General features: G+C 39.1%; 1 protein-coding gene across 1 annotated transcript in view; it reads left to right on the top strand.

Annotated features, from left to right (window-relative positions):
• LOC138171530 (collagen and calcium-binding EGF domain-containing protein 1-like) overlaps positions 1-10,986 on the top strand; it is a 349,937-nt gene that overhangs the window by 298,096 nt on the left and 40,855 nt on the right. Inside the window, exon 3 of the mRNA XM_069101053.1 lies at positions 10,781-10,833. Coding sequence (XP_068957154.1) covers positions 10,781-10,833 — 53 coding nt within the window. The remainder of the gene's footprint in view (positions 1-10,780; positions 10,834-10,986) is intronic.

The raw sequence follows: 10,986 nt of genomic DNA on the forward strand, positions 1-10,986 counted from the left end.
ATTTCCAGAATTATCAACACATAGATGCGAAGGACAAAGTGAGAGGACAGTGCAGAGTGGACTGTGGTACCCAGTAAGTGGGAGTGCGTGGTTTTTGCCCCCAGGGCAAGAAACTGCTGAGATGTCAGCACAGCCAGCCAGCACCACATGGCAGCTTCAGCTCCTGGCTTGCAGAGTGTAGGGGGACCAAGCACCAGTCTGAGGGGTAATCACTCTTGCTTTAACCTTCTTGGATCTGGATTGCAGTCTAGGGTGGAGGTCCTGGGGTGTGTGTCCAGCTTGCCAGAGGGTGTGGAGACCTCAGAGAAGGCACCTATCTAATACCTCCAGCAGCTGAGAAAACCCCAGCATTTGGGATGAAAGTTCCCCTATCTGGCGGCAGAGTCCTACTGTGGCAAAAAGCCCAGGGGTCAAGTGACTGAGGGGCAACATGACCAGGCAAAGGTAACAAAGCAGACAGAAGATTCCAACATTAGACTCCTATTTTGGGGACAAAAAGGAGCAAAGCATGGAACAGGAGGAAGACAGTGAAGTCAGAACTCCTGCACCAAAAACTTCAAAGGAAAATACGAGCTGGTTACAGGCCATAGAGGAACTTAACAAGCAGGTAAGAGAAGTGGAGGAAAAATTGGGAAGAGAAATGAGAACAATGCAAGAAAATTACAAAATGAGAGTCAACAGCCTGACTGAGGAAAATCATACCTTAAAAAAAAAGACTAACTCCAATGGCAAAAGGGGCTCAAAAAGGCAATGAGGAGAAGAATGCCTTAAAAAGCTGAATTTGCCAGATGAAAAAAGAATCTCCAAAGCTCACTGAGGAGAATCATTGCTTCAGAATTAGATTGGAGCAAATGGAAGCTAATGACTTTATGAGAAATCAAGATGCTGTCAAACAGATCCAAACAAATGAAAGAATAGAAAGCAATGTGAAATACCTCATGGGAAAAACCACTGACCTGGAAAATAGATCCAGGAGAGATAATTTTAAAATTATTGGACTGCCTGAAAGCCATGATCAAAGTAAGAACCTAGAAATCATCCTCCAGGAGGTTCTCAAAGACAACTGCCCTGATGTTTTAGAACCAGAGGGCAAAATAGAGGTTGAAAGAATCCACCAATCACCTCCTGAAAAAGATCCCAAAAAGAAAACTCCTAGGAATAATATAGCCAGGTTCCAGAATTCCCAGATTAAGGAGAGAATATTACAAGCAGCCGGGAAGAAACAACTTGAATATTGTGGAAACACAATCAGGATAACCCAGGATCTGGCAGCTTCTACACTGAGAGATTGCAGGGCTTGGAATATAATATTCTGGAGGTCAAAGGAGCTGGGATTAAAACCAAGAGTCACCTACCCAGCAAAACTGAGTATACTGTTTCAGGGGAAAATATGTTCATTCAGTGGAATAGAGGACTTTCAAGCATTGTTGCTAAAAAAAAAACAGAGTTGAGTAGAAACTTTGACATTCAGATACAAGAAGCAAGAGAAGCATGAGAAGGTAAACAGGGAAAAGTAATCATAAGGAACTTATCAAAGTTGAACTATTAACATTCCTACATGGAAAAACAATCATTGTACTGACGAAACTTTTCTCAGTAGTTGAAGGGAATAGAAATTATATATATATATATGAGGGTATATGGGCATATGAATACATATGTGAATATGTTTACAGGTATACATAGATAGAGGGCACAGGACCAATTTAACAGGAAGGGATAATACTTAAAAGGTGAAATTAAGAGGTGAGAGAGGATTATAATGAGAGGAGATGGGGAGAGACAGAATGGGGTAAACTATCTCATACAGAAGAGGCAAGGGAAAATGGTTACAATGGAGGGGAAGAATAGGAAGGCAAAAGAGAATGGGTCAACCTTTGAATTTGGCTTGAGAAGGGAATGAAATACACACTAAATAAGATATCTCACCCTCCAGGAGAGTAGGGGGGGAAGGGGATGAGAGGGGGAATGATGGAAGGGAGGGCAGGCTGGGGGGGGAGGGAAGTTGGAAGCACCCACTTTTGAAAAGGGATGGGATCAAAGTAGAGAATAGAACAAGTGGGAGATGGGATAGGAGGGCGGGAAATATAGTCAGTCTTTTACTATATATCTACTATGTTATTGTTTTGCATTAGCCACACATGTACAACCTATACTGAACTGCTTATCTTCCCAGTAAGGTTGGGTGACAAGAAAAAAAGGGAAGGAATCTGGAATTCAAAGTTTTAAAATCAAGTATTCAAATATATATGTATATATGTATGTGTATATATATATATATATACACTATTATTAATGCTATTTTCCATGTAATTGGGAAATAAGATATACAAGCACTGGGGCATAGAGATCCACTGGAAAAGTCAAAAAGGGTATGGGAGAAAATATGGGAGAGAGCAGATTGGAGGAAGGAATATCCTGTGGGACTGCTATTTTGGGGTGGTGGGTAGGGGAAAAATGGGGAGAAAATTTGTAACTCAAAATCTGGCAGAAATGAATGATGCAAATGAGAAGTTAATAAAGCATTTCAAAACAACAAATTTTAACATTCATTAAAAAAATGAGTTTCAAATTCTCTCGTGAATGCAATCAATTTGATATGGATTATACATGCATAGTCATACAAAACGTATTTCCCTATTAGTAATGTTATGAAAGACAACACAGATTGAAAAAAAAATCTTTAGTAAAAATAAAATGAAAAATAGTCCACTTCAGTCTGCATTCAGGCTCCACCAGTTCTTTCTGTGGATGAGGATAGCATTTTTCATAGTGAGTCATTTGGAATTGTCTTGGATCATTGTATTGCTGAGAAAAGCTTGATTTTCATTCATTCAATATTCATAGTTGATTATCATACAGTATGGTTGTTAGGTGGCAAATAATTTTGTGAGGACATCTTGTTTTATGCCTTGCTTGATATTAATACGTAGAATCAAAGTTATCTTTTTGTTAATTCTTTCAAGAAATATTGTATGACTTTGACAGTGACGTTGGAAACACCTTTTGGGTCTTTTATGGCAGTGTTTTGTATTTTTTTGTAATCTATAAATGATAATCCCAGTGGTATTGTCATGGTCTACTGTGGAAATTTGTAAATTCATCAAGAATACCCTTGAGATATAGATATAGATATACACATATGCATACGTATACGTATACATACACATTTATATATGTATATGTATATGTATAGATGTATAGATTATTCTTTTTTATAGATAATTCTAGCAAAAATTTTGTGGAGATAGGAAAGAATACAGATGGGTTAATATTAGTGATGTTCTCCTGACTGTCTTTTTCAGTAAGCATGCCTTCCTCCTCCCCCCCTCCCCTAAGTATTTGGATTCTCCTCTCTTTCATGTATCTTAAGAATTGATTCTACAACATGCTCAGACTTGTGTGGCCTCCAGCATTGATCTTCCCTATGTATTTATTCATTCTTCCAGCATTCATTAAGCAGATCATGGTATGCTCAGCGCGCTGGGAATAAAAAAAAGCAAAACCCAAACAGTCTCTGCCCTCAAGGAGCTTACATCCTGTTGAGAGGAAGAAGCCCGTGAATACATTATAATTTCAGAATGGGGGGGCATAAGAAACTGGGGGATCAAAACAGGCCTTGTATAAGGACTGAATCTTAGAGAAAGTTATGAATTCTAAGAAAACCAATAGTTTTCAGAAGAAGAATTAAAAACTCAGCAATTATATAAAGGATTTATGCGAATCGTGAATAAGAAAAATGCAAATTAAAACTTTTATTAGGTTTCACCTCATATAGAAAATTGGCAAAAATGGGAAAAGGCTGAAATGGCCAATGTCGGAAGCTCTGCAAGAAGATGAGATTACTGATACACAATTCATAGAGCTAAGAACTAATCTGACCACCCCTCAAAATTTTTTTTTAAATTGTGACTAAACTGTTCACATCTTTGGTCTGGAAATGTCATTGCTGGGCATATGCCCTAAGGAGGCCAAGGACTGAAAGGTCTCAAAAAAGCAAGTTAATGATACCAACACTTTCTGCATTAGCACAAGACTGAAAATAAATTGGATGCCTATCGGAGAATAGCCTAACAAATTGGGGTATCTAGTATAAGTGTGGTAGGATATTATTGAGGTGTGGCCTAGTGGATAGAGAGCTGACCTCAGAGTCAGAAAGATGTGGGTTTAAGTACCACTTTCTGACACATATTGGCTTCGTGACCCAGGGAAAACCATTTAACCCCTTAGTGCCCCCAGGTAACCCTCTCAGGCTAAGGTACCGAGAAGGTGAGCACCTGCTTTTGTAGAGGAAATCCCTCACCAAGAGCTCTTTACACTAATGAAATCTCAGCTCAGGTCCAACACACAACAGCAAAAGTAACAATGAATATGAGGAATGTATGAACTAATTAAAGTTAAATAAGCAGAAAGATAAAAAAGAACATTAAAATGAAGCTGAATCTTATACAATAGTAATAATCAGTCTTGGCCCAGGAATTTATCAATCAATAAAAACTTATTAAGTACCTGTTATGTGCCAGTGCAACTAGGGGACCCAGTGGATAGAGCCCTTGGCCTAGAGTCAGGAAAACATGACTTCAAAGTTAGCCTCAGATACCTACTAGCTGTGTGACCCTGGACAAGTCACTTAACCCTGTTTGTCTCAGTTTACTCGTCTGTAAAATGAGCTAGAGAACAAAATGGCAAACTATTTCAGTATCTTTGCCAAGAAAACCCCAAATGTCACAGATTTGGACATGAATAATACAAATCAACAACACTTTGTACCAGGCACTGTGCTAAGCATTGGAGATACAAAAAGGGATAAAAGATAGCCCCTACCCGCATGGAGCTTACAATTTAGTGGGAAAAACAACATGAAAACAAATATAAATAAATATAGATAAATATATACAAAACAAGCCATATATATGTTGTAGGGATGGGAGGATTTTGCTTAACTTTTTCTTTACTTCAAGGGAAGGCTCCCTAGGAAATGGTTGGGAACAGGGGAATATCCAGAAGTCACTGTGATGTAAAAACAAAAGTATCAATATAACTATAGGAAAAAAATGAGTGTGGAGGGGGAAATGAGTGACAATGGGTACATGTAGATTAGATCAGGCCTTATTTACCTAAGGTTCATGAATTTTTTTATTTCAATAACTATTTCCAATATAATTAGTTTTCTTTATAATCCTATGTTTTGATTTTGAAGTTAAGAAAATCATTCTGAGGAATAGGTCTCTTGAGACTAAGAAAAAGTCTATGGCACACACAAGTTTTGAACCCCGGCACTGGTTAATAAGATTCTGACCTTGCCATGCCATATAGACCTGGGAAGGCAAGTGTTTGGTTATCTCTGTGTGTGTCTATGTGAGTGTGTATGTGTCATAAGTAAGGTCATTCTCTCACAACTACCTGTCAGGGAGGCTATGGATGGGATTCCTACCTTGGGTGTTAGATGGAATAATTGATTGTGGTTCTTTCCAGTTCTATGATTTTTGGTGAGGTTAGAATGGTAATGAAAATACTTTCCAGAAACCACTTGCAGTTTCTGTGCAAATTCACTGTCAGAGTAAATGACAGAGTGCTGGATTTGGAATCAGGAAGACCCTGAGATCAAATCCTGCCTGACACTTAACTTAGTTATGTGAACCTGAGCAAGTTACTTACCTTCTCTCAGCTCCAGTTTCCTCATCTGTAAAATGGGGATAAAAACTACACCTGCCTCACAGGGTTATTGAAAAGCCCAAATAAGATAACATATACAAGGTGCTTTGCAAACCAAGAGCATTATATAAATGTACTATGATTATCATTAGGAGGGAGACAATAAGTTATGGAGTTTATTGGTTATTGAATCCAACTCCTCATGACCCCATTTGAGGTTTTCTTGGCAAAGATACCAGAATAGTTTGCCATTTCTTTCTCCAGCTCATTTGACAGATGAGGAAACTAAGGCAAAAAGGGTTAAGTGACTTGCCCAGGGTCACACAGCTGATAAGTGTCTGAGGCCAGATTTGAACTCAGGAAGATGAGTCTTCCTGACTCCAGGCCCAGTGCTCTGGCCACTGCACCACTTAGCTCCCCATGGAGTTTCTTATCAGGTTCAGTTTTTGCTGCTCCTTTTCCTAAGATCTGCCACCTAGCTCTGGTGTCTTGTTTATCATGTGGCCCCAGCCATGGCGAGAAAAGAAGAAAATTAATACAGTTCTTAAGAGGAAGTGTCTGAGGAGCTTCAGGCCTCTGAGAACAAATACTCATTCATCCAACAGATATTTATACCACACACTAATAGCAGTTCTTTGTACTGAACCTGGGAGATACACAAAAATAACGAAGACCTCAGAGTCCTTTAGTTAAAACCGCTTGACAAGTGCTGCACTGAGCTGATTGGTAAGATCTTATAATTACAATAATAATAACAATAATAGTAGTCAGATTCTTTATAACTAAAAGCAGGCCTGCATAACCTAAAGCCCTTGCACATGTGTGGCCCTGGGCTGCTTGCAGCACCCAAAGGATTTCAGGTGGCCAGCAGAAAAATGCGGAGGAAAACATCCTCTACATTTTTCACCGCTGTCCTAAATTCTTTGGCGCCCACAGGGCATATGTGGCCCACTGGCCACAGGCTGTGCAAACCTGGTAAAGGCTTGCAAATAGTGTCATGTTATCCTTACAATAACCCTAGGAGGAATTATGATCCTAATTTTACAGTAGAGGAAACTGAGGCAGAGGTTAGGTGACTTGCCCAAGATCACACAGGTAGTAAGTAACAGGCTAGATTTGAACTTGGCTCTTCCTGACTCCAGGTCCTGCACTCCAGCCCCTGTTCCTTCTATATGAGTGATGATAGCAAAGACAGCAAAAAGGGGTTGGAGACACTTGGAATCAAGCTCTTGTTGTTTGTATCAGAGACAAGGCAAACTGAGAAGCCTTCTGTGAATCCAAACCTTCTTATTTCTCTTTGCCTTCTCAGGGCTCTGATTCCATAACTGTCTTTCCTCCCATCATTGTTTTCCAGGATCCTACAATAAGGGATGTCCGACACCCTAATGCTAATTTCTCTTTGTGCCATCTTCATTCCCTCCATCTTGTTTTCTTTTCCAAAAGCTCCTAGGGAGACTTGCAAGGTAGGGTATGGGCTGCACTGCTTATCTTTCTGGGGGTGTGTCCTCATCCTCTGGGATGCCTGAGGAAAACCCCTATGGTTTCTCCTGATTAGCAGATGCTGGCAAGAGTGAGCTAACCACCTTCTCTACCCCTTAACTGCATTAGTAAACTAAGCTGAAATTTAGAAATGGCCTCTGCCTAGAATCAGGGCTGGGGGAGGGAACCTGTGGCCTTGAGGTCCTCAAGTGTGCCCCTTTGACTGAATTCAAACTTCAACAGACAAATCACCTTAACAAAAGGATTTGTTCTGTAAAACTTGTACTCAGTCCAAAAGCCACACTCAAGGACCTAAAAAACCACAGGTGGCCTCCAGGTCTGCAGGTTCCCCACCCCAGGATACACCTATGAACTTTTTCCTACTGGATTTGGTTTTTTGTTTGTTTTATTTTTTAAAAGATAACATCCCACAGCAGTGTTTGTGGTGAGCTTTTGCTTGGGCTGTCTAAACTTCATTAAAGATAATTTATGTTGTAGCTAATCTTTGAAAATGTATAAAAGGTGAAGCCAATATTTATTTTTCCATAGTTTGGAATAATACTTTGTTTATTTTAAATAGTTCCTTGCAATGGATGGATGTTTCACATGCAAAATAGTGATCTATTATGATGAACGCAGGGTCGGTCATGCTGGGGATGAGTTTGAATCACCGATTTGCACCCCTTGATCATTGCACTGGGGTCAGTTAGGCAATGAAGAGGAAAGAACAAAGGGGAGCTTAATTCTTTGCTGCACATTTAAATTAAAGCCCACATGGTCAGTCCTTGAGTCCAGAGTTTCTCCTAACAGAATTCCATAGCTTTTGGAAAACAGATCAAATCACTTCATTTTAATTTAATTTCATAAGGAAGGCCCACGGCAGGTTGTTACTGACTCCATGGTTGTAATGGGAATGTAAATTTAAAGATCATCCCTGCCCCTGGGCTAAAGTGCACCTGGAGCCTGGGGTAGGAGGCTTGTTTTTCAGTAGATACTCCTTGATTGGCCAGTGGGTCCAAAAGGTTGTTACATTCTCTGAGCCAGGAGAAGGCTATATAAGCCCTGATGTGTAGCTTTGTTTTGGGGGCTCACTTGGAGAAGTGTTCTGTGATTTGATCAGATGAAACTCTGGAAAGCCATTGTCCAGAGCCCCCCCCCGGCTTTGAAACCCAGATGTTGTTTGGTATAGATGTAATGGTTGGACAGTTTGGAAATCTGTCTACTTGATCTGTTTTTGTCTTGATAATTCTGTCTGTATACTTTGAAGTTCGGGGTGCTGACCTCTTTCCCCTGAACTAGGTAAAGATACATATTTGACTCATTAAAGTAAGTTTGTTAACCCTTTTGAGTTGCTTTCCTTTAACAAAGCAGATCTAAGAACCTGTGTTGGCAGACACCCTGGGGATGCTGGGGTGCTTGCTGCTACAATGGTTTTGACAGTCCCACGTCTTCAGATGTTCAAAAGGGTCATGAGGTTCCTGACTTCAGTGTCTCCTTCATGGTGAAAGACACTGGAAAGATTATATCCATTTCTATGGACTTCAGAACATATCAAACATCTCGGAGGCCCGTACCTTAGTTATGCTATTCAAAGTAGACAAATAGAACCATATGTTTAAATGTGATTTTCAACTTGAGTATCAGAAACATCTGTTCTCCCCCGTCGTTCTTTCTTATAAAGCCAAAAAAATCACAATTTTAGATCATTTAGAAGTCCTGTTCTTTTCCCCACAGTCCTTCTTGTATGATACCCTGAGTACTTCAGTAAGCAATGACCATAGAAATTAAAATAAACAATTTATTAAATTAATATTCTTTCCTGTTGTAAATTTGGACTATTGGGAACCAATCAGAGATCTTCATTTTGGTAACATTAAAAAGCAGATGGGGATGGGATAGAGCTTTGGGGAGATGAAAGGACAGACCCATGATTTCATCAATGTAAGAAACCCCTGGGATGGAAACTCTGGGATCTTTTACCAGTGTAAAAAATTATTTAAAACCACAAGGAAGGGATCTTTTGTCATAGAAAAATTAGAATTTGGCTTTTGATGTCAGTAAGTAATTCTAATGGGAAATGTAAACTACTCATCAGAAAGTTGGATACTGCCACGTCCTCAAGAAAATGTCTTACAGAACATTTGGAAAGGAATGACATTGTTTTTCCTCCTAAGGCCTAATAAAATATGCTGAATAAAGATCCAGAATAATCTTCCTGGCGAGAAAAGCAATTGTCAATCTGAACCCTTTAAGAGTTTGGGCAGGGGCGGCTAGGTGCCTCAGTGTATAGAGCACCAGCCCTAGAGTCAGGAGCACCCTTGAGTTCAAATTCGGCCTCAGACACTTAACTCTTACTAGCCCACTCAAATAGATTTGTTCTATATCGCAATCAAAATACTATACAGTTATAATTTTTTTTAAAATAGCAGGAAAAAATGACAAAGTTATCCTTTTCCTTTAAATATCAGAAAACAAATTTGCAGAAGAAACAAAACTTTGTAGGATTGCCAATAAGTTAGACAATAGTCAGGATTTTTTAAAATCTTGAAAAGCTAGAGCACTGGGCTTAAATTAATAGTTATGCTTTCCACATTGTGACATTCCCCATCAAGGTTTTGATATATAGTGAATCAACATAAGATATTAAATGGAAATTCGGGGGGAGTTTTGTGGAAGCCACACACAACATGTGAAGGCCATCAGAGGATACAGAAAAAGTTTAGAAACTCAGAAATACATAAAAGTATATGTCTAGTATTGTGTAATATTAACCCAAATTTTACAATAAGGCTCTATAAACACCCCATAAAAGAAAAAGAAAAAAATCAGATTTCTTCCCTGGTACCAAGGGAAGGTCAAAAAATTTTACATAGATTTTCCAGATTGCAGGGGCACTGCATTCCTAACCCCTAAGATATGGAAGGGACAACGATAACATGAAATTTTTACATATGATTTTCAAACTTACAGATAAAATATGGGGTAGAAATTGTTGAGGAGCAATTCATCTGAAAAATAGTTGGTAGTTTTTGCTAGACTACAAGCTCAATCAGGCACCAGTCTGATACGGCAATAAAGGAACAGCTAATCCAATGTGAGGCTGCATCAAGGGAGTGGATAGAGGACTGGACTTTGATTCAGGTAAAACTGAGTTCAAATTCTGCCTCGGGCACTCCCTAGCTTTGTAACGCTGGCCAAGTCACTGAATTTCTCTTAGACTCAGTTTCCTCATCTGTAAAATGAAGATACTAATAGCACCTTCCTCACAGGGTTATTTGTGAGAAGAAGGTGACATAATAGATTTATTTTGCAAACTTTAAAGATAAATGCATCTATCTATATAGATACACAATTATTACAATCAACATATATGGTAACTATAACAATTGTTACTGTTGTTGTTTTATTATCTAGTGGCTGTGGCCTCAATGTGGTTAAATGAATTTCCCAAGGTCTGGTGTTTTGTTAAGCTTATGTTGCACCCTTTACTCTTTAACCCATTAGCACAGTACTTAGACCACAGAGATTTCCTGGGACATAACTGCTTTTGAAAACCTGATAAAAATAAATAAAACCTGATAAAAGAATATCATTGTAACTACAGGAAACTCCTTCTTAAATAGCATTTTTCTTGTTTGTTTTCTAGGAAAAGGTGCTGCAAGGGTTATAAGTTTGTCCTTGGACAGTGCATCCCAGAAGGTACGTAATTTCAAGCAAAGCTCAGAGCCTTTAGACTTAGTTACCACAGATCATTTAAAACATGTGCAACATTTGCATGTATGTGTGTGTGAGTGCATGTGTGTGTGAGAGAGAGAGAGAGAAAGAGAGAGAGAGAGAGAGAGAGAGAGAGAG

This window comes from Petaurus breviceps, unplaced genomic scaffold (genome assembly GCF_028583685.1).
Source record: "Petaurus breviceps papuanus isolate PSGF00001 unplaced genomic scaffold, PetGlider_PUasm1.0 128, whole genome shotgun sequence".
Classification (NCBI taxonomy): Eukaryota; Metazoa; Chordata; class Mammalia; order Diprotodontia; family Petauridae; genus Petaurus; species Petaurus breviceps.